At 42.2% G+C, this 24289-nt stretch overlaps 1 protein-coding gene across 13 annotated transcripts in view; it reads left to right on the forward strand.

Annotated features, from left to right (window-relative positions):
* The window catches only part of TANC2 (tetratricopeptide repeat, ankyrin repeat and coiled-coil containing 2), a 281670-nt gene that overhangs the window by 142521 nt on the left and 114860 nt on the right, over positions 1 to 24289 (forward strand). For 12 of the 13 annotated variants that reach the window (XM_032996633.2, XM_032996632.2, XM_032996634.2 and 9 more), the window contains one exon: positions 15126 to 15236. The exons of the other annotated variant lie outside the window; for it this stretch is intronic. In XM_032996633.2, coding sequence (XP_032852524.1) covers positions 15126 to 15236 — 111 coding nt within the window. The remainder of the gene's footprint in view (positions 1 to 15125; positions 15237 to 24289) is intronic. 13 annotated transcript variants of the gene reach the window in all.

Consider the following 24289-nt stretch of genomic DNA (forward strand, 5'->3'; position numbering starts at 1 on the left):
TTGCATAAGGGGATAAGAATTAATAACTCCACATTGTCTTCTAGTAAAGTAATCATTGCTACAAAACATGTGGTCTTAGTTTTTTCTTGAACCATGTTTGTTACAAGCTTATATTTGGACAGAAGGCATTTATGCGTGTATAAATACATTGTTGTGCTGAAATGTTCTTTCTGATTGCCAAATACTCAGCAGTGCTATGCAATAACCATCTAAACTTTGCATATTTGATTTGTTTATACACAAGATGAAATTTCTGCTTTCACATTTGTATCAAAATAGTTCTTAGTCTATAGTGTTATGTTATAATTTGATCTCAGAAATAAGTGGCTTTGCACAATAAATATTTCATTGCGTGATAATCACGCAGTTACAACTTAGCTTCGTGTCAAGTTTGTTCTAAAGTTGTATTGCCCTTCGTTTTATAATGTCAGATACCATAAAATTTAAGCAGAGGAAATGTATTGGTCAGCTTTTGTAAATCTGGACTGGCAGATGCTAATTTAAACCTAACATTGTTCTCTCCCAGTGTTTTAAAATTTCACCTCTTAAGAAAACAAAGACTTGTTGATGTACCTTTGTTTTCAGCAGGATATGTTTGAGTATCATGTTAGTGCACACAGAGGTGAAAGATGTGAACTGTTGCTTCCTCTTCTGCATTCTTCTGGTTTTGCCTGTTTAATTTTCACAGTGTTTTTGTGATTTTTCTCCATAAATGTAATATAGGAATCTGTATACAAAAAAATTTGTCTTTAGAAAGCAAGACTTACTCTCTTCTTTCTGTTCAGTGGTAGAATCTTTCAGATCAAGGTCTATTTAGAGAAGTTGGTGGTTTAAGTTATTTGCTGGGGTTTTTTTGTTTGTTTGGTTTGGTTTTGGTTTTTTTTTTTCCCCTGTTAGAATGTCCGATTTTCTATTTATTGAGCATATGACTACAGAGAAATGATTTCTGAGTGAATTTAAACAGCCTCTTAAAGTTTATCTTTGGTCAAAGATTTACATCTTCGTTTCATGGAAAAAAAACCAAACCAAACCACTAAGCACTTTGCTTTCTGCAGTTCTTCCTAGGGCATGCTTTGAAATTTCTAGAAACAGTTTGAACAGGTGAATAAGCATATCCTGCACTTGGCTCATAAGAGTAACAATAATATGAATTATGTAAATCTAAAGGAGCTGTACCAAAAAGACAGTAAATCCAACCTCTTGCCAAGCTGAGCTTCTACTATAACTGTATATTTTTGAGTAAACCGGTTACTCTTCAAAAAGAATAAATGCAAAGAAAAATTAGCTTCAGTAAAACCAAACAACTGTCCCCCTCCAAAAAAAAACCCCAATCCTACCTCTAAATAAATTACGATGAGCACTGTAATTCTGTATGTTCTAACTCTTAAATATTATTATAGGCAGTACTGTTGCTGCTGATGGTAGTAATTGACAGCTGGGGAAGCTTTCATGCTGTAATACAACAACTTTCCAGCAATGGATACTGCTGGGGAGTTGCTGTAGGAGTGCCCCAGGACACTGCACCAGCCGGCGCTGGTGTAGAGGAGGTGGGTGCTGCAAGAGCGAAGGGCCGAGGCAGGGAGCTGCCGGACCTGGAGGGCTTTTCCCTCCTGTCTCAGCAGCACCTTTTGAGCTTTCGTATTGCATTTCTGTCTCTTCTGATTCTGCAAAGTCTCAAATCTGTTTAGAGGGTGTGAAAGAGGGCTGTAAGGGAAGCTCGCCTGGCTTGCTTCTGCTGATCTGCTTTGGAGTCCTCAAAATGGGCAACAGGAGAGCGGGCAGAGGAGGGGAGATGGTGTGATAGGGGCCGGCTGGAAGGGGAAGGCATCAGCGTTGCGGGGAGATGGGACAGCTGTTGGGTACTGGGAAAGCTGGCCAGGGAGAAAGTGTAGATGGAAGCAATGAAGCTTCACTTCAGAGAGGCAGAAAGAGCACTCAATTTGAGAATGGATAGATAAAATGAAAAAGGGAAGATAAAGGCTCCGAAGATGCAGAGAAGAACCGAGGCAGGTGTGAGGTGGGATAAGGAAGCGCTTCTGAGGCAGGTTACAAAACAAGTGTTTGTTCTGGGAGTTGCCTTTGTGGAAAATGGCACGCTCAGGAGCTTGCAGAGGAGCAAGTATATCTTTAATCCTTTCAGTGTAACTCCCTGCTTTAAAAATTCTGTGATTGGTAGGATGATTGCTCAGCAGAGGAGTGGGGAGCAGCAGCCGTGCCTGGTGTCACCACCAGTTCTTCAGCTGCCAGGGCTGGACCAAGCATTTCACAAGCTCTTCCATTACAGGCTGATTTTTTAATTTCTTTTACTTCTTACCCCCTGCTTTAAAAATCTGTACCTAATGGAGCTTGATTCTTACCTCCAGCACACAAATGGCACCTAGAGCTGTACTTTGTAAAATCAGCCAGCCACCACCCGTGTTTAGACCCAGGGATGGCTGGTGCGTCGGGGGGAGTTGTGGCCCTGCCTCTCTGTGATGAAGAGTGCAGCTCCTTAGTTTGGCACCGTTTGCAGGTTGTGGGAAGTTGAAACTTTAGAATTTCTAGAAGGATTTTCTCAGCAAAGATGAAGCCAGGCTTTAGACAATACAAAGGTTTTTTTTTCCCATTACACTTTTCTTTTTACCTTCTCAGTCATGGAAGTGAATGGGTGTGAGAAAATGTTTTTTTTGGAGGAAAGTCACCAGATTGGTGCATTTCTTATAATAAATGGCCACTGGCCTTGTTGCATGCCTTGACTGTTGCTGTTTCAGCTTAGAAATGGGCACTGCAAGCACTGCCTTCCCAGCAAGATTAACATTATTTTCACTTAAAGGACTAGGCAGGATCTGGTGCTTGGTGGGACATCTCGCTGCTCTTGCAGGATGCATGTGCTCTGAAGCTTTGTAGAGAAGGTCTTAAATCCCATTACACTGAGGAATGTTGTTCTCCTGCATCTGCCTGCGTTGTTAACAGAGGCAGTTCCAGTTGGTCTGCTTTAACTGCCTGTATTCACACAAATAATCACATGTTCATTAGATATTTTAGTTAAATCATTTAGGCATGCCATGTTTCCTTGGCCCTGTTCCTCTGTGGAAGGAAAGGCTGATAAGCAGTCACCACTTCTCAAAACAAAGTTCTAACAGTTCATTTCCTTCTACATGTAAATAAAGAATTTTAAAAGGAAAGAATATATTACTGAAAACTAAAGGTGGTTGAATGGTAGCAATTTCCTTAAGTAAAAAAACACCTTGTACACACAACGTAATACAGTTTTTCAAGTGTTAACAAACAAGTTCAGCTAATTCAGGCTCGTGTTTTGTCAGATAAGCAGCTTCATTTTAAGGATATAATATTCTGTGAAGCTCCTACCAGCAAAGAAATATGGATCGTAAATGCAGTTTCATACCAATTGAACAATTATGCATACATGTCAGTGTAATTACAGGTCTGCCTTTATCAGCTAAACCAACTAAATTGGTTTTAGCACAGCAAAATTTGAATGACTGACACATAAATAAAATCACCTTATCTATTCATATATTTTGCCTTCATTTTAGATGCTGTTATCAAGTAATGAACTTATATTAGCTTGTATGCTATAGTCCTGGTCATAAACAATGGTATTGTATAGTGAACAGGGACAAATCTCATATGTGCTTTAACATGGGATTATTTGGGCTTTAAATGGTAGGGTGTTTTACAATTTAGCCTTCTCTCTTACCGTGGTTACAATATCTTGGTATGATCTTGAGGGTAAGGGTAGGAGAATGAATTAGATTTTGTTTATGTGCAACTTAGGTTACTCCTGGCCTTGGCACCTGCCACTGTTCAAATTTAATTTGGCTATATAATTTGATGCCAACCTTTGATCATTCTTGGCTGCTTGCAAAATACTTAAACAGTTTTCTTGCAGCAATGTCTAGAGTGAATAATTCCTTTTTGTTGTTCTTTTTCAGATCCCTTCCAAGCCTAGTGCAGTTTTTAATTTTTTACTGCTATAATAGCGGGAGCACTAGAATTCAGAAGAGCCCAACCACACATGCAGCCTTAGCAGAGGCAGCAGGTACCGACCTTGTCAGTACAGAGGCTGCAAAGAAAGAATGACAGAGAGATGCGTCTGTCTCCGGTGGCAGCAACGGTAGAGCAGGTCATAAAAACAAACTGTGACAAAGCATGAGGAGCAGAAGGTGTTCAAGGATGCTGACTTACTGTCTTTGCTGGATAACCTCTTGTTTGTAACTTCCTTTACACCAGGCAGCTGAAAGGTGGTTATTATGGCATCAGGTACTAAAACGGGCTCTGAAGGAGCTCTGGAAAACTGCAGACCTGTTGGCCTGGTGTCTGTGTGGAGCACGTTAATAGAAAGTGGTCTGAAGGGCAGAGTTAGTACTCACCTGGATAAACAGAATATATTAGGAAAAAGGTAACATGAGTATTGCCTAGCGGCATTAGGCTCCACCAGTCTGTCAGGATGTCTTTGGAAGAGTCATTGGCTGTGCAGAGGGGAATCCAAGTTGATAGTGTCGTGGTTTAGGCCTGGCTGGCAGCCAACCACCATGCAGCAGCTCTCTCTCCCTTCCCCTCCGGCAATGAGAAGGGACAGAGAGCCAGGCTTGGGGTTCGAGACAGGACTGGGATGGGGAAAAAATCCCCCTTTATGATCACAAGCAAAAGGCAGACTCGTTAGGGGAAGAAAAAAAGAACATACATTTATTACAGACACTAACAACACATAACAGTAGGACAGTGAGAAGCATTGCCACATCTTGAGAACACCTTCCCCCCACCCCTCCCTTCTTCCCGGGCTCAGCTCTGCTCCCAATATCTCTACCTCCTCCCCCAGTGGCGCAGGGGCAGGGAATGGGGGGTGCAGGCAGTGCTGCCACTTCCCTTATCTTCGGTGGGGGGAGTTTCTGGAACTTGTTCTACCTGCTCCATCGTGGTCCCCCTCTCACAGCAGACAGTCCTCCACAAACTTTCTCCGACTTGAATTCCTCCCATGGGCCGCAGCGTTCCCCACACTGCTCCGTCATGGGTCACTAACTTCCTCCGACTGGATTCCCTCCCACGGCTGCAGCCCTTCCCGAGCTGCTCCGGCGTGGGACTCCCCCGCGTGCTGCAATCCTCCCAGCGCTGAATTACAGCAGTGGGGCTGCCTTTTCCCATGAGACCCCAGCCTTCTTCGGGCACAGCACCTTGATCATCAGAGCAGGAGCCACAGGCCATAAATCAATGTCTGCTCCACCCTAGCTCTCCATGGGTGGCGGGGGGGAACGCCCTTCCGTCTCACCACAGGATACAGGGGGGTCTCTGCTCCGGCACACCTCCCCCCTCCTTTCTTCCTCCGTTCCCCCACTGACCTTGGTGTTCACGCAGCTGCAGCGACTCCTCCTCACCAGTCCCACTGCCCGTCACCACGTCCCTTCTTAAATACGTTATCGCAGAGGCGCAGCCGATTGGCTCAATTTACCAAACAGAAGTGGAGCTGACGTGGAGCTGGGGGAGCTTCGAGAAGCTTCTCACAGGGGGCCGCCCCAATAGCCCCCTCCCCTGCCACCAAAAAAATTCCACCACTCACTCAACCCAGGACAGATAGTTTCCCCGCGTTTTCAGAAAGGAGGTCAGCAGTGCCAAACTGGGAATTAGTTTTTCAAACTGCGTGGGGTTAAATGCTCAGGAAGCTGTGTGGCGAGGTGTTGTGAACGCTGAAAATCGATCTGGAGAATTTGTTGCGGGCTTCGGGTGGGGCTGACACCTCTGGCTCAAAGTCCCGGCCTCGCAACCGGCAAGAGACTGTACAGGGTTCTCCTCGTCCCCTGTCCCACGCGCCTCCCTAGGGTCTGGCGTTCGCTGCTCGAGGCAGGTCGCTGGGCTCGGTGGACCCTTCGGGGCCGTTCTTACGGGAAGGGCGGCAGCTCCCAAAGGCACACCCGTTTCCTGGGCGCTCCTGGAGCATCGCAAGCGTTAGAAACAGTGCTGGTGTAACAGGGTAGGACAACAGCGGTTCTGAACGCTTTCTAGCTTAATCTGGCTTCACAGCTGCACGTTGTCGTTCCAATATTGTTGTAGTCAGATCTCGGTGTAAATAAAAATGGAGAGAAGAGCGGGACAAAAGAAGAAAACGTATGCTACCAGGAAGATCAGCCTTATTTTGGAAGTGCTTAGATTACACCTGCTCTTTTCTTCTGTGGGAGTACTCTTCGGTTAAATATATTTTCTTTTTTTTCTAGCAATTTGACATAAATTAAGCTATGTTAAATGTTCAGACAGGTTTCTGCAGCCTGACTTGTTCAACATGTATGATTTTAAAAAGCCCCATAAATCAAAAGCCTCTTGTTGGGGACACTGTGGCAACCAGGCACTGTGCCCCCAAGATTTGTCTTAAAATCAGCTTCATACAGAAGAGAGGAAAATGTGTTTGCTTTAGTAGTTCTTTAATTAGTTTCTGATTTCTCTCATGAAAATTTATCTTGAAATCTGAGCATGGTGTTTTGATGAGTCGCACTTTAGAAAATGGTGAAATGGTTTCTCTCTAAACAGAGAATTAGCAGGGTTGCCTATATTTGATTCAAGTGATCAAGGCCTTTGCTGATTTCTTCAGAATAAATGTCATTTACAGTATATCCAGGTCTTTTTTTGACAGTTTTTCTATTTTCTAATGCAGTGTACTATTTGAGTCGCTGAATTGCTGAAAGAACTACTCCGGGATAGTAGGATATTGAATGGGAATAACGTGATTCAGCACTCATGTTTTCTTGCATTCTCCTCTCATCTGTTTTAAATTTAACATTTAATGAAATAAAACTGTTGGGAAGAGGGCTGTGAAGGAGGTAAGGAACACTCTTCCCTCCAGCTTTGCCCTGTCCCGTTTCTGCCATTTGGGAAGATTCTTTGAGTATTTGCGCAGATCTTATGTAGGCTTAAACTTTTGATGGCATGATTTCATCCTGTACTCCCAGGTCTTCATTCAGTATATTTTTTTTTTAGTATAACTGAAGTCTGTAACTTGAGAAGGAAAACTGACTGCATCAGAAATCTATGAAAAAAAGTCAGTGGGTGAATTGCTTATTTTTGTAACAAGATGACTTAGCTGGAGCAAGTGATGCTGACTTCCTTTTGCTTCTTTCATCCTCCTCTTACACACAAGTTTCTACCTTGAGTCACACATGAGGAATTTCTACTAAAAGAGGCAATTTTAAAAGACTTCAGAAGATGTTGAAAAGAAGAGTTTTAGATGGGAAGTGATGTGGAGAAGTCTACTACTGTGACACAGCTCCAAGGAGTCAGAAACAATTTGACAAGTTTGAATGAAAAGATGAAAGTACTGTATCCTCCTCCTGCCGTGTCTATATGTTAAATAACTTGCTTCTCCTCAAAGCTGTCTCCCCCACGGGAATCAAGACTTTTTGGCAGCCCACGTTGGAAACAAACTTATCTACAGTGAAAGAGAGGGTTTTTTTCTTTTTGGAGTCATTAATAGGAGCAACTTTCTTCCTAGAGGCTTGCCAGAGTATTCCAGGCAACAGCTGCTCACCAGATTCATGCTGGGATGCTCTGACTGGTTCAACCTAAAACTAAAACATTTGGGCTGACCCAGGAGAGGGCTGGTTTGCTGTCTGTTGTCTCCAGTAGCGATAAGTTTGATAACAAACTGCTATTGCATTTGCTATAAGTGACAGAAAATAGTTGCATAGTAATAAGCAAAGTGGAAATTTAGCTAAAATTCTTTCTGGAAGTGCAGGCTGCATGCAGGTTAGTATTTTAAAGAAAATGATTCCCTTTCTGAATATGCAAATTTGTTTCAAACATGATTGCACTAGCCATTATTGAACACTTCACACAGAAATTTATATTACTTTATTCTGTATATATTTAAAATAAATCCAAGTCTTTCAAAACCAAGTTATTTTTTCCCTTGAAAATTGATTAGGAATGCCTATTCATACCAAAGGTGATTTTGATCAATTATATGTTTTTATTTGGAAGAGGTTGTAATAATTTAAGTAAGATGAGTTGTAATTTGATTTAATCAAAATACTTGCTCAGAAGACTGATTTCTTTCTGATGTCACTGAACATCTTTTTGTAGCGTTACTGCTATGGCTTGCTATTATTTTTTGTGCCTTGTAAAGAACTGTTCATCTGGAGAGAGGCAGGGTGAAATAATCTTCCAGTATGTCTCTGTGGTCCCACGTGATTGCAGAATCCACTCATCCAGAGACGGTTGTTCCTTGTTTTTACAAAAAACATTTTCAGAAGCAGCATTAGGCAAAACCCTCATGTTACAGGCTTCTTACAGTTTAAAAAAGAATCTTAAAATGAAGGCGTTTTTTGATAGTTGCTTGTTTTAACTCTCCTTTCCCATTGCTGTTCTTCCATTACCAGCTTGCTGGACTCTCTTCCTGCCTTTTTTTCCCTTTGTTCCTCTTTCTACCTTCATTTCCTTCAATTTTCTTGTTTCATGACCTTATCTCCTAACTAAACATATTTTCTGAAAGTTTTGGAACAACTATGATGTTTCCAGACAACACATTGTTCTCACTACTTGTACGCTCTGCCCTACCCACGATGCTGTGATAACCACGCGATGAAAGGAGAGAGGCTTTAAAGAGTGATTAAAAAAGCTTTTATACTCTCAAATAATAGAAGGGGAGAAAACTGTGGCTGTTTCACAGTGATTTCTGTAAAATAATGACGGATTATCTAAAGAAGGATGTTAATGTGTAATTTCACTATTTTAATTTCAATGACTTTTTTTTCCCTTTTTAAATGTATAACTAAAAATCCTATTTACACATAGCTGCTATATTAGTGCCACAGCAAAGATAATCATATGGTCTATAATTTTTTCTTTTTGTGGCTCTTACCTCAGCAAAATAAAGAGTCAACCGGGATCAGAGGCTGAAAGCTACATCTCACATGTTTTGGGTGTAGTCCAGCTGTGTTGAATCTGACAGTTATTTGTTCCAGGAGCTCTATGGATCAATAGCACTGCAGCACTTAAAACATTTTAGTACAAGGGAGACTTCAATAAAGTCTACTCTCTGCAGCATTACGTAGCCATTGGGCAGCTTCCAGCACGTGAGTCAGCCTTTGGCACGGCAGCCGTCGTTATTAACTAGAGATGAGGAACGGACGATGCGCGAAGTGCTCGCTTTTGCTCTCTTACATACGAGTTTTCTGAAGTTTGCTCTTCAAACCCATGCCCTGGTTCTTCCCGGCACAGCCTAACTTGGGCAGGGTTTTGTAAAAGCTTGTGCGGTTGGAGGATTGCTTTCTCTCTATACAGAATTTATGTTGTTATATAGTGCGTACAGTATTTACAAATACGATGTTTAAGTGCAAAATTCAGCTCCTTTTCAACGGAACGGCTCACAAGAGATGAGCGTGCAGTAAACACAGAACAAACACTTCACTCATTTTCATCATTTGTGGCACTCTTGTACCTCTTTAGCCTGTGATAAAGCCAATATTTTTACACAAAGATAGCAAATTTCATTAGTTCACCCTCTTCTGCCAGAGGAAGGCTCAAAGTACAGTTGAAATACAACAGTACTTGTGTGTGTAAGGTGGGGAGAGGATGAAACTGGGGAGAAAAGCTGATTTTGAGCCGAGCTCCTTGGCTGGACTCTGCCCAGGACCTGCCCCATCGGAGCATGTCAAGAGAATTCAGGCGTGCGGCCGCCCTGTGTTTGTATTTACAGTGGTGCAGCGTGTGTTGGTGTAACAGAAAGCTGTAGCGGTTTGCGTTAGTGCGGTTCAGGGCACCATAATGCACATTTCTGTAGCATCTCCAAGGAGCCGATCCAAGGAGAGGCTCCCAGGTACCTTGGGATGGTCGGTCCATTGCTCAAACTGTGGAAAAAATGTCGCTGTTTCCTCCAGCAACTTCCTTGTCCACAGACAGATTGGTTTCTTGTGTATCTTTATGGGTGTATGCACACACAGACCAAGGTGCAGGTGTATATGCATTGTAGTCAAACCATGGAGTGATTTCAGATCTACTGAAACTACTGCCTGAAAAAACGCTTTGTTCAATCAGGTCATTAGAAGTTAATAACCCTTTTATAGTGGCACATTCCTTTCAGAGCTGAAACTGAATTTAGTAGATGAAGCCTTTTGCTAATCCATGATAATTTCCTTCTATCAATGCCTTTTAATCTAAAGAAAACCTTTTTTTAACTAAAAAACTAACTCATCTTTAAATTATGTAACAATTAAATGGTAACATAGAAAATGCAATAGAATTAGGAAGCTCAATAGGCTGAACTAGAACACAGTGCTAATAGGGATAAAATGATTACTCTGAAAGAATAAACACATCCTGGTTTTTCTTTGGTTTATTTTTATTCGGTTGTAGATGAGATGCTTGGCACTGATCACAAACAGCACCAGAACTGATCCCAGTGCTCCATGAAGATGTTCAAAAGGATAAACCTTCCGCAGCTCCTGCTATTGGAAGCGTTGTCTGTCGGAGGGGCCGCACAGCTCTCAGTACCACTCGTTCCAGCCTCTGGAGTGAGAGCTTCAGGAATAACTAGTATGGGCATACAAGTTTGAGGAATATTATGAATTGGGCTGATGGTTTCTGTTCCTCAGGCAGGCATACTTTTCAAATACTCACAATCTCTGGTTTTAAAGAGACTCTTTAAAAGCCAGTCTGCAGACTGCTTGACATTGCAGCTTCTAATAGAATATTTCCTCTAGTGTTAGTTTAACAGGGTTTTAGTGCAGTCCTGTGCATCTGTTCTAAACACGTTTGCTTATGTACGCTTTTTAATTCGCACCTAGCTGTAGTGTTAGGTGACAAGGTTACTACTCTTCTCTCATCAGAGGAGAGAAGGCAGAGTGTCTCCCATCTCTGCTGATGAAGAAGCATTGCTGGGGCTCATCAGGTCTTCGGATTTTATCGACCGTAGCTTCCACTGTATAGCTCTTCTGGTGTAAGAAGCTGCCTACGGGCTAGTAATCAACAGGCAATCCTGAAACACAACTAACAGAATTCTTCCTTTGCAGAAGGACAGTTTCTCTCACATGTATACTTTTCCAAAAACTATGTTATATACAGTTTTTAAATTGTTTATATTCCTGTCTGTTTTGAAGATTTTGGTTATTGGTGACAGTATAATACTTCCAGTGACCAGGTGGATATTAAGATTTAACACGAGAGCCAAGAAAGAAATAATTTACATCATTGTCCCCACTGGAAGATACACCACCTGCTGCAAAAAGTGTCATAAATGAGCCATCTAATTAAACTTTCTGAATGCCTGCCCTGGTAATTGTTTTGCATTACATGGTTAATTCCTACCCTAGAATTACCATCGCTTTCCTTGCACAGGAAAAGTTGCTGTCAAAGTCAAATGAGAATTTTATTTGAACTGAAAGAAGGATTTTCAGTTTTGCTCTACTGGCTTGGATACCAATGGGGATTAATCTCACCAAGAACTGCAGGAACTAGCCCCAAAAATGTGCAGTATTTGTTTTAAATAACTTCTCTAGCTATTTAAATTTAAGTTCCTACAGCAGTAGTAACAAGTCAGTTCTTGTATGATGCCAACGCCGTGTTTGCCATCGAGTCCCTGGGATCAGGACTGGCCCGGGGAGCGTGTGTACGGCACGGGCTGCTGTCATCGCTGGTCGGGCGGTGGGACCCAAGGGACGGGGTTGTGACTTCAGGCTACCTGGAATCAGTACGTTTTTCTGAAATAAACGTGCATTTTGCAGTTCTAGGAAGACAACGTTGCTAACACAACATCATTTGTTATATTTTTATAACAGCTTACAGAGCTGGTTTTTAGCTTACAGAATTGTCGCAAAGGGGTCAGTACAGAAGCAATACTGGTCCCTGCTGAAAAAACTGCAGTTGTGTCACAGGAAGGGCTGTTTCAGTGCTGTTTAATGCCTCGAGTTGGTCTGTTCCGTACAGAAAATCTTACAGAATTAAGATGCCTAATGGACAGAGGCAGGTATAGAATGCTTCAAATATTTTTTCATGCTTTTGTTTATTTCATAGTATGTGCCAAATGCTCATCCCGTGACTTGGGTTGTAAGATTTGCCTCATGCGAGGATGTTCAGGACCTAGGCAAACTATTATGTATGGAAGAACACTTTTGTAGAAAGATCAACATTATCCCTTAACATTTGGCTAAAAAATGGCAACATGGATTTCTGAATTTATGGCATTTCTATTTATTATTTATTCCAGTAGAAAACGAATGTGCAAATACGAATCTCTCAGGATAATCTTCATTTGGTCAGGAGTCAGGAGTGCTTAATTCTTTTATGAAAAAATCCTCCTTTCATGTAATTGGGTTACATATGAGTTAGGAGGGCTTTTTGTCTTTTTAAGGTTTGGAATATCTGAAATAAAAGAAACTATTGCTCTGTGGCTTTTTCCCCGATCTGCAGTTACACTGAGAAGATTATACTGACTCAAGCCTTTTAAACTGTTGTTTTTAAGTGATGTTGACATAGTGTATCTTGACTGGTGGTAACAGGCATTTTTAAGACTGAAGCCATGCCTTTTAGGGGCCAAAACCATAGTGTAACATGACATGTTTGACTAAATTTGCAGTAAAGTGAGAATTCACCACATTTTTAATATGAAGTTCTTTGTTGTCCTCAAAAGCGAAATCAGTGAATCAGCTTGGTGAATCCGTGAGCTGATCCCTCCTGCTGACGTAGGTCAGTTGTTTGGAGAAGGCAGGAGTTAATCGGGTGAATGTTGGCAGATAGGGTCAGCTCTTCAGTGAGGAATAAGGAGGATGCAGAAGAGCTGCAGACATAAAACCCCCTCTGAAATGGAGATTGGTGTATTAATTCCTTACGGGTGGGAACTGACCTGTTTAGGTGCTGATCTGTCGGAACGTGCAGCTTCTGCAGACTTCTGAAACCCCACCAGAAAGCACCATAGTTGGTATCATCAGCCCACTCTCGTTTTTTTAAATTTCTTCTTCCTCTTTGGGTTGGTAACTCAAATAATCTTTAGTGCCATGCCTTCTGGTGACAATTCCATTGCAGTCATTAGCATCTCTTGAACTATGAAGACCATCTTTGTTCTGTATTTTGGAACAAAATGAGCATTGCCACATGTGACATCAGGTGATTTATGGGTCTAGTGTTAGCCAGAAATGATAAAGAAAGAAAAGATGAGCTATTTATACTATGTATTATAGAAACCACTGTTACTGGGGCCATGGTAAAACATTTGAAATAAACATATTTGTTAAAAACTGCAATTCCAAATGAAATACTAGTAGATTGGCCTATGCAGAATTATTATTCTAAACAATTTTCTTGCCACAGTAATCATCTTCTCAATATTTACGTGTTTTCATTACATCAGTGTCTGGCACAAGATCATTACTGTGAATAATTCTTTCACCGGTGTTGGCCAGTTTGCAAGCTGATGGGGTGCTTGTGTGTGCATGTATGGGCTTTTGGGGGTTTTTCTACACAACTAACTACGGGCTTACGGTGTTTAGCATCAGGTTGTGTGTCTGGGCTGGGCTGCACACCCATGAACTTCGTGTGCCGGTGGGACGGGGGCAGGTCTGGGGGGAGAAGGCGGCTTCAGGCTGCCCTTATCTCCCGCCAGTCTCCCGCATTCCTCTTGCCTGGCATGGCTCATGTTACACCGGCCCCCATAGACTCCAGAGGGGAATGTGCTGTAAATAGATCTAATATTCATCCAGGACTTCCTTGTGCAAAATGGTAGCATGGTACCTTTTTTTCCCTCAGATTTCCTGGGCTGGGTCATTAGGGGGAAGAGAGTCAGGAGGATGTTGAGCACCTATTTTGGTACGGGGGGGGGTCTGATTCCTTGCCTGTATTCTGCTTCACAGGGACTTTCTATTGAAAAGACATACCCTAAACTTTATCTCTGTTTTTCCCCAACCCCTTTTTAAAAATTCCTGTGATGTTCCAGCTCAGTTAGAGCGAGCTGGATGTGTGCAGTCTTTCTGGTTCCTCCTCCTCAGAGCTGCTAAGCCTTTTCCAGCTGCAGGGCCAACCATGCCGGCTGCGCGCAGGCTCCTTAAAAGCAAGAGATTTATCGCTGCCTCCGAGGTCATCGTTTGACCTGTTGCACTTTTATTACAGGAGATGCATGAGAACAAATGTGTCCCCTCATCTTTAGTTTCAGATCCCAAATTTAATTTGCAGGACAGAGAGCTATAAATATAAATTATGTAAATTGAGGCTATTATGCTGAGAATCGGAGAGGCATGAAGCATGCTGACCCACCGTACCGTCTGTAGAGTGGCTTTTCAAATTAGCCTTTCACTTTAATGGGCATGTGAGTTTAACTTTGAAATGTAATATAATAATCTCTGCATATAACTTATTTGCTAGTTCTGTTTCTCTGGTCTGGCAGGAGTATCTGTTGAAAAACATTAATAAAGTGTTTTAGTAATTATTTTATTACAAACAAATGTTGCACAGACCTTTGTGTCTTTTAGAATTCAGATTGTTAAAACATGCAGAAAACCCCCCATTTCTCTATCACAAGTGGTCAATACTGCTTTGTTACAGACAGTTTTACCTTTTTCCTGTTCTTTATTTAAGTCTCTTGAATCTTTTCTGGATTTCCAAGGATAAAAGTGGAGTGCTGGGTTTTTGTCTTGGACAGTAAAGCATTAGCTTTGCTCTCATCTTTTGTGTTGAACACCAAATCTGTTTGGTCAGACATTCAGAATGTTTTGAAATTGGAATTTTATGTTCAGAGGAAACAATTATTGAACACAGAATTTGTGTGTTCATTTTAGATATTTATAGTTAAATATCTTAAACCCTGATGGGCTCTGTGTACCTCTCTGTGATCTTAGCTTTTCTACAGTTGCTGAATCCAGGCCCATTTGCTTCCTGTAAAAAAAATTTAATAAAGTGGGAAAAAAGGAAGTGTTTAAGAGTATCAAGAATGTGCCTTAGTACTCGCACACTTTAAAGTAAGACTGTACAGTTTGAAAGTTTTAACAAGAGCCATCTCCTTTGTAAAGAATGTAGATAATTTTTTTTTTTCTGGAAAAAAAAAAAGGTAACCTGATATGAGTCTGACAGTGTCGTTTAGTTAAGTGCTTCCATCTGTTGCCTGCTATTTCCCTTACTCATGACCTCTCTTTCTCTCTCCCCCTCCTTCTCCTTAGCCCCTTTGAGGAAAGCAAAGTTTGTTGAGAGTCCTCGAATCCCAGAGTCTGAGCTTGGCTCACCAACACTTTCTTCAGCACAGAAACTGGACGTTGATGCATACTGCCCTGGTAAGCTGCATGCAAAGGCTCTGCATTAAAGGAGGGAGAATGGGCAATTCCAGCCCAGAAGTGTTTTTAAATGTAGTATGGCTCCGTTTTCTAGGTGGATGATTGGACCTTCCCCAGCCAAGTTTTACTGACTTGGAAGCTTGAATTAGTATTAGTTTCTAATTGATATCCTTTTACATTTGTTACTTGCAATTTTGTGTGTGGCCACTCTCCCCTCAGAATAATTTAGAAGATCTAGAGAGTTGCTTTTGAGAAGAGTTACCCAATAAACATACTACTTTAAATTTAATTTTTAATGCTGGTCTTCAGAGATGCTGGAATGAAACCACATTTCAGAAATGTCGTTAAATCAACTAATGCAAAAATATGGGATCTTGTTTACCTGCATCCAAGAATATTGTGCCTTTTTTTTTTTTTAATTTTTTAAGAAATAGCTTCTTATTTATGTATCCTGTAGTAATTACTCTTAAAAGTATACATCTTGCTAGAGGCCTCTGGTTGAAACATAAATAGAAGTGGGTCTTGTGCCTTTCTGGCTTAACCCTGTCTGTGTCTGGCGGTTGGGGCAGGCAGTTGCATAAATACCTTCGAGCCCAGCCAGACCCCATGCAGATGTGTGAGTGCCGTTAAATCTTTATATAGCTGCATCTCGCCGCCAGCTTGGGGTCATTGCCCAGATTCTTCCTAACTTGGAAGTGGCAACCTGGGGAGGGAGGACTGGACGCTGTGTGGAGGTGCTGCCCTGGGAGGAGGCTGGGACCTGCGCTGTCTTCAAGCAGCAGCAAGTGTTTCAGTGGATTTTGCTAAATTCTGCAGTTTTCTCCCTTGACTTTCCCTAGCTTATGGAACCAAAGGGACCTGTATTCGGTATAGGCCTTGGATGGTGTAGAAGGATGTTGAGTGTTTTGAAATGGCATGTAAATATGTGACAGTAGCTACAGCAGAAAAGGTCTTATTAATAACTGATTCTCTTAAATCAGTGTATTCTTTATTAATGTGGGTGGTAAGCTTATCGAGTATTTACAATTGGAGGAATTAACTGAATGTTGTCCAGATTTTGTATGTGGCCTTTCCTTAATGTATTGTGTTTGAAAGAGGAGTTGTTTTGGGGCGAAAAAAAAAAAAAAAAAAAGGCAGTCCCTGTACTTGGAAATGCCTCCTTTGAGGCTGTAGTTGCTGTGAAAAGTGCTCCTTCTTTTTCAGTCATCATGAATTACAATTAAAATTTTGCAGTTGCAGCCCCTTCTTCTAGCTAAATAGCTTCTACTGTCATGTTTATAATTGTTAGTAATTATAAACTTACTATGATTACATCCATAGAGAATTATTATTGAATTATAATTTGGCTTAAAAAGCATAAATTCCACATTCCCAAGTCCTGCGTTACGTCTCTCCCCCCTGCCCCAGCTTCTCTTGCCAGGGTGCTTTGAAGAGCAGGACTCCAGCCAAGGCCAGGAGTGGGCTCTGACGAGGGGATCTGTGATTTTTTTTTTTGTTGTTTTTGTTTTTGTGTTGTTGTTTTTGATTTTTGATCTCCTTCTCTTGCTGATAGTGTAGTGATCTGAAAGGAAAAGTGGAGTTTCCTGCTGCCTTGAAGTATCATTAAGGAAACGTGAAGCATCATTAAGGAAGGGGAAAAAAAGTGAGAGCAAGACAGTTGTCATAGTACACTGGCGGAGAGCACTAGCTCGGAGTAAAGGTAGAAACTTCAGATTGCTTCAGACTGCTAACCTGTGCGTGCCAGGGGAGGTCTGGGGAGCCCCGGTCCCCGCCGTGCCCCTGCGTGCCGGGCAGCCTGCGCTTGCCCGGGGCCGGCAGCTTCTGGCGAGCCCAGCCGGGTTCTGGTGAGCAGCGCGAGGCGGGCGGCTGGAGAGGGAGCGGAGGAATGGCTGGGGAAGGGTTTCTGAAGCTGTTTGTAGAAGGAAGCTTGGGGCACGCAGTTTTCCTCTTCCAGTGCTGCAGCTCCTGCCTTCTTCCCCCTACTCAGGCGAGGCGCTGGCGAGCAGTCGCCCTGTGGATGTTTTCCTCATCTTCTACCATAGAGATGGGTTATGCTTTACCTGCCTGGATTTATGGTTCCCACTGGGAAATCAGCAGTAACGTGAGGGCTGGAGGTTTTGCTGGGCCAGAAGGCTGGAGTTCAGGAGCTGAGACCTCAAAGAGAAGTAGGTGGCTGGAGAAGGGTCCTTGTGTAAAGAAGAGAAAGAACGAAGATCTGGACAACTCATGGGGACCAAAGGACCTTGAGTCTGGACGTAGCATCCCGCGCCTGATGGGAAGGTGAAGGAAGAGGGGCTGAGTCCTGCTCTGGACTGTGGTAAAACCTCCAGGCACTGCCTGCAGTCAGTTTTCCAAGAAAACACAGCTCCTTTCTTTAGTGTTAGGCTTATTTTAACCCTCTTCGAAGACATGTGCATCCTGTGAAGGATGTCAGCACAGTGTTAAATCGTGAGTGTTTCCAGGAATGAAGATACGAGTTGAAAGAATTTAAAAAATAAGGCTGAAGATATGCTAGAGCCTAGCAATTGGGTGGAGGTGGAGTGGTTTGTAAAGTGATCCCTGACAAGTAATGTAATTAATTATACACTTAAAGGGAGTTTAAAACACTAAATAGCAACGAGGAGAGAACATTATCTACTCTGCATATAGAAATGATTATTTCAATTTGAGATGCCTAGAGATGAAATTTTGTTCAATGCTAAAATGTTTATTTTAAGGCTTCAGGCAAATTTCAGCGCATTCCAGGGAAGTGGTTTCCTGAGCAACCACCGTGCCACCGCTTGGCCTCTCGTGCTGCTGCGGGGGATTGCTGCTTTTGACATCTTGCGGCGTGAATCAGTGCATGAGGTGATGCACTCTGGATATTTTAGCTTCGAGGAAAGGGAAAGAAGAGCTACGTGGCTAGTATCTTTGAGGGAAGTTATAATATCAAGGACATAGTAGAGCTTTAAGCTTGGTATAATTTTTTTTTTAATGATATGCTTTGTTTTGTCATAGGCAGCCATTAAATTCAGTAAGATGAATTAAATCTATTTAGGTGAAAGTAGAAATTGGCCCCCATTTTATAGTTGTTTCATTTAAGATGATGACAAGCTGTTTCATGGCTTTTTGAAACACATTTCTATCAGAATTATATTTTGGTAAAAGTTTTTGTGATTGCAGTGGTCATTCAGAGTTCAATCAAGCCCTTTTTGACTTGGAGTGTCTATTACAGAGAAGCAGTTGCTTCCTGGTTCTTGACTCAGTGGTGACTTCATAAGGAGGGTCTGAAAGGAGTTTGATCCATCTTCCCTCCCTGCCTCTGCTCTGATCCTGCTGGCACTGCTTGGCAGAGGCGTTGGCATTTTCCTTCTTCACAAACTTTCTAAAACAGTGGGACGGATGGTTCAGGGATGACACCTGCATGGCCATCCCTTGCTCTTTAAGGAGGATAATGTGGAAGAGCGGGAGTTGACCATCAAACCTCTGTTATTCAACTAATAAACTTTTTCTGTAATGGTCTGGGGATTTACAATTTAATGGGTAATATTTTTTTCCCCAAATTTATCTCACCTCACTAGTGGCACTGCTTGTGTAGTGAATAGTGTCCTGGCTTCCTGGTTCTGCTTAGTTGTGTATCATGAGGGCATCTTTCTTTGAACTGCTTTTTGTTTTTAGCATTGTAGCTAAAACATGTTTTGACTTAGAAGTGCTCAGGAAACCCACTGGAAGCAGTTGGAGATGGATGGTGCTTTCAGGTAATTGCCTTTTGTCTTAGATCAATGTTTGCAGTTGCATTTTGCGTGATTTATTACCTTGTCAATGTATTTTAAAGGCTAAGTATGTTATGACATTATCTTTTAATTTGATTAGATTCTTCTTCAGAAATTTTGGGACACAAATCTTAAATGTCTGGTCAGGGGATGTTTGCTTGTTCTACATTAGGCTGGCAGGCATCTGTTTCCATCTGTAATTGAGTTAGGTACCGCAGCGGTGCCGCTGCCACAGACAGTGGAGGGTGATTTACCATTGCAGCATCGCTTATGTTCATCTCATGGCTCCTTTTTCTCTTTCTTTGGTTAAAGAATCGTTGAGATTGACATCTGCTTGCTGCTGCTGCTTCTTTCTTTTCATCATGTGAAATGTGTATTTTTCATTTTACACAAACCACACACTTCTCTTAAACACAACAAAGCATTCCTCAGGTGTTAGAAAAAGACCTTTAACAGGGAATGCATGAAACAGTGTTGTACTCTGATTTTTCATGGTGAAAATATAGGCAATGAGCCAAAAAAAACCCCCACAAAACCCCAAACAAATTCAGCCAGCAGGATCCTTGTACAATGTCTGTCATACTGGACAGTGATGAATTGGGAGGAAGGCAAGGGAATAATCAAACCAACCATGCCTTGACAAATGGTTTTACTGTTGAATCTTGTGGTTGTCCCAGCATTATCAAGCCCACTGACCTGAAGGGAATGGGAAATCGTTGTGATCAGCTCTAATTGCAGAAGAGAGTTGTGGCAGTTGGGTACGTCGGTTGCTATGGAAGTGATTGACTTTTCTTGTGCTTTTCTTGGGAGGACAGTGCTGGTTTCTTCTGGTGTATTGAGAGATGGAAACAGTTTCAGAATAAATTCCTGGATTAACCATCCAAAATTTACACCACTCCCCCAGTAAAACAAAACAAAACAACCCCCACCCTAGTCTGAAATGCTCATTATGAGAGAGGAATAATGTTTTAGAGTTTCCGATGTGTATCTGTTTGGGATTAGGCATATTCTGTTCATCTGAAGAACTGTCCAACTTCGAAGTGTTTTGGCTACTGCCAAAACATATAACCTAGATGGCCCCTGAAGTGTGTTTCACATCAGATACTCGAGCAGCAGAATTTCCTGCAGCCTAGCACCTTTGGCTGCCTGTCCGGATGGATCCCAGGGAGTCTTAACAAGTTGTTTTGCCTCACTGAAGAGGAGTTTTCAGTTGACCTGTTGGGAAACAGTAACTCTTTTGTGCTAATACTTTGGCTTATTGAATATGTATAGCTTTCCATCTTGCCAGTGAGTAAATATGTACACAAACAAGCCAACCCTGTTGATTCTGAAACTGTTGGTGATGGGCTTACACGGATCAGTGTAAAGCCTCCTTTTCTTCCACATCTGAGCAGATGTGACTGGGCACTTGATATGAGGCTTTTTTTTATGGATGGGGCTTCAGAGACCTGCCCTGTACTGTGTACTTAACCTTTTCATTGCTGATGGACAACATCAGACAGGGTCAGACTTCTCATTGAACGAGTGACTCCTGGCAGAGGAGTTAACCTCTTCTAGGGTATTATTTTTAAAAACAAGGGCAGCCTGCATTGGTGCTCTCAAATATCACAGCTGGGGCAGTATGGCTGCAAAAGCATGATGGTCTTTGAAGCAAGGTACTCTGAGTTATGTGGATTAGTCAGGAATCAGTTGTGTTGGGAAGCTGATGTGTAGGGCTTGTCTTTGTTACTGGCGTAGGTCACTGTTTTGCTCCAGGATTGTATTCCGGTGATGACCATCCGTGCCGCGTAGCTGTCTTTGGGTGTAGAACACCATGCTTTGGCTGCAAGCAAAATTGAGTATTGGGAAGGTCAGGGACTGTTGCGGTAAGCGATGTATGTGCAACGGCTGCAGGTCTTAGACTCTCAGCCCAAAGCAGACCCAGTGCTGGCCCCGTAGTCCTTGCATGCTCAAATGCCCTCTCACCACCACATCTGCAAGTGACTCCATCCTCAGTTCCTTGGTTGGCCTAACATATCCATCTGTAAAACAAAATTACTTATTGGGGATAGGACAGACATGGCTAATAATGAAACACGTCACCGTATCTTTCGCCAGAGTCACTGGATCTTTTAATGACAGATAACTTACCTAGAATTTCAGTCTGAACCAACTTCAGTTCTGGGTTAGATAGCAGGACATGGATTTATGTCTAACCTCACCTATTTTGCAAAGATACAAAGTGCCCCGTCTCAGACCAAGAAATCATTCATATTGAAAAGTTGGAGCATTTGGGGTTTTTTTTTTGCCCTGTAGATAACAGGTAACAAATCTCTCTCCGTGCTTGCCTTCTTAATTTCTCTTGGACTATTGATTATGTTCGGTCATTCAAGGCATCTGCTGCCAGTATCATCCTACTGAAATCTTCAGCCACTTCTCCACCTTCAGGATCTCAATTTATTGCTGACAGAATTCATAAAATGTGCCTTTTGAACTCCCAGCAGTGCTGCTCACTTGTTGCTAAAGACTCCGGTGTTTCTCAGTGTCTTCATAAAGTGTCACAGTAGCCCTGGCCTGCACTCGCATTGTATAATTATAAATTGTAGCCAGAACAAAATCACTGTCCCCAGATTTTCCTTTTTTCAAGGAGAAGACTCTTCAATACTTCCAATTTGGGGAAGATACCACCTGTCAAATTAGATTTGGGAAACCATTTCAGCTTTGTTCATCCTGTGGTAATTCTGTTTCTGCTCAGCACCTGTCAGGCTGGATTACTGTGCCTCAGCACGCGTTGGGTGTGAGCTGCCGGGGCGGTGGCAGCCCTGACCTGGCTGTGTGTGACAGGGCCGTCCTCCTTGGCTTTGGGCTCCTGCTTGCAGTGCTGTTGATGTCTTTACACAAACCTAATCTTCCATCGTAGCTCCTGGAGCTGCTGATTTCTTTAGGATTTCTTCAGGCTGACGTTAATTAGAAGTTTGCCTTCACCTTATGTTTATGCTTGTCATAAGTGGAAATACTGGGATGCAAAGTGAGGCAAAGAGGAAGTAAATGCTGGTTGATGGACTTTTTTGTTGTGGTTGTGCTGATTAGTCTTCCCTTTCTCCTTCTGGCTCAGATACTTACTCACAAATATTTTATAGTCTAGAGGAAGCAGTCAATAATTCTACTTTTTTTTTTTTTTTTTTTTTCCCCTACAGTGTTTTGAGATACTATTATTTTGTTTCAACTCTTTACAGAGGCAAAAGGCTCAATATTTGTTACCAGCTGTAACAATAGAAGGAGGGGTGGTTGCATTTGTGGAAAATTGCTCAATTCTTTTATAAGCCTGGTTCTGATGTCTTAATGCATACATGAGGCCAACGGATGCTTTTTTTTTTTTGTCCTAAAAAGTGCTTAAACTTCAGTGATGCTATGGAGAGCTTCTCATAAGTGAAAGTATGCAGCACACTGAAAACCACACCATTACTTCTGCTCTCTTACCAGTTGCCTTGACTTCCTAACCTTCCTCAGGACTGCAGAACAAGTACTTCTTTATTCTTATCCAGTGTGACTGTTGTTCCCCTTTCTGTAATTTGTTTTGATCGTCAGTATCACCCCCATCCTGTCTGTTCCCTTTTCTTGGGCAGCACAGATGCACTTGTACACTGAAAAAAGGAGATCAATTTGCTCATAACCTCCAGCACCACAGTAGATTGTCTACTTTATTAAACAGAATTTTTGACATTTTATGTCACTAATTATTTGACTCCTAATTGCTTGCAAAATAATTGCTTTGAATGCAAACGTGAAAATTTTGGCCAGCTGCCAGTTTGAAAGTACAGCCTTGCTGGGAAACATTGATTATAGCACCGTATCTTCAAATCCCTCCAGAGGTCTGTAACTTACCGCAGGGTCCGAAGTTGGTGTATTTGGTCTGAGGCTGTAGCTCCCTTCCTCTCCGACTCTGCCACTTGCTGTCTTCAGTTTTCTCCAGGTTGAGTCCCCGCTGGCTCTTCTGTATGTTCCCGTGGGGAGCCCCCGTCCCCCCGGGGAAGGGTTGCCTCCCTCTCACGTGCTTCGGTGTCCCGGCTGCCCGCGGGGCGCTCCTGGAGGAGCCTGTCGGGTTCCTGGGCTCCCTCCTCTATTCCCGTCTCTTCTTGGTGTCTGTTTTGCTTGCCCTGCAAGAGGAGATGTGGTGATGTGTGAGGTGACCTGCATGGCTGTCCCCTGTGCCTTCCCCACTTCAGTAACTTCAGTGTTGCATTTCCACCCAAATTGTATGGGTGAAATTGCGGATCATGTGCTGTGTAACTTAAACATGCTGTGGTTGAGTTTACTTTTGAGCGGCGTAAGATTTTCATTAATACAGTTTATGCTTTAGAGAAACAACAAATTTTAAATGCATCTCGTGGAAATGGACAGTAGGGTTTGCCCCCTCGAATCATTGAGGGGATGCTCATTAGCAACAGCCCTTGACATTGTCTCTGTTTGAAAAGAGTACCGAAAAGCACAGAAAATACTCTGTAACATTTATGATTGCTACTGGAATTGCCTATAACAGTTTTACAAAGGTCCATGTGAGTGCTGGAAGTGATGGAGTTAGGCATTTTAGCCCAAACCTGGATTACCTGAGAATATTTCAGCTTGCAGTTGCACCACCTAACAGCATGCCCAGTCCATTCACTGCTGCTGCTGTGAACATACCGTGTCTCAGCTTTGTGGGATTTTTTTATGTATATGAATTAATTTATGACATAGAAAGTAAGAATCAACCAATAATGTTTTCATGCTTGATGTAGCTTAGTACATCTATGTAGCAGATTTTATATCCAAACAGTACTTTTGAAATCTTTTTTAGGTATATAATGGCAGTAGGTTTTAGAGATTGCTCTCACTGTTGTAAATGTGAAGGTCATAATTTCGTCTGATTTGCTTTTTAATAAAACTTATTCTGGGAATGTGCTAATATACCAGATATAGTAAAGAGAAGGCCTTTCTACTGTTGTGGTCTCTTCTCACCCTGTTACAGGCCCACAACCTCCCGTTTAACAGTGGTTAAAGGCTACAGCAGTGTCATCATTTGTCTTTCTACAGTTATGTCTCATTATATGCTAGTTGTCTTTTGACCTGGCAAAGCTATCTTGGGAGAAGAAAAGGTATTTGTGAAAATCCTCTTCTGCATATTTTTCTCCCCAAGAAGCTCAGATGCTGAAATTGTGGCTGGGTGCTGCCTTGGGCGTACGATAAAAGGATTCTCAGCAGCCTCTGCCACTTGTAGCTGCTGAGCATGGAAATGAGTATGGTCTTTGCAAATGAAAACCTAAATTGATTTTATACAATGAT

The sequence above is a fragment of the Tyto alba genome, unplaced genomic scaffold (assembly GCF_018691265.1).
Source record: "Tyto alba isolate M040663 unplaced genomic scaffold, T.alba_DEE_v4.0 Super-Scaffold_12, whole genome shotgun sequence".
NCBI classification, from domain to species: Eukaryota; Metazoa; Chordata; class Aves; order Strigiformes; family Tytonidae; genus Tyto; species Tyto alba.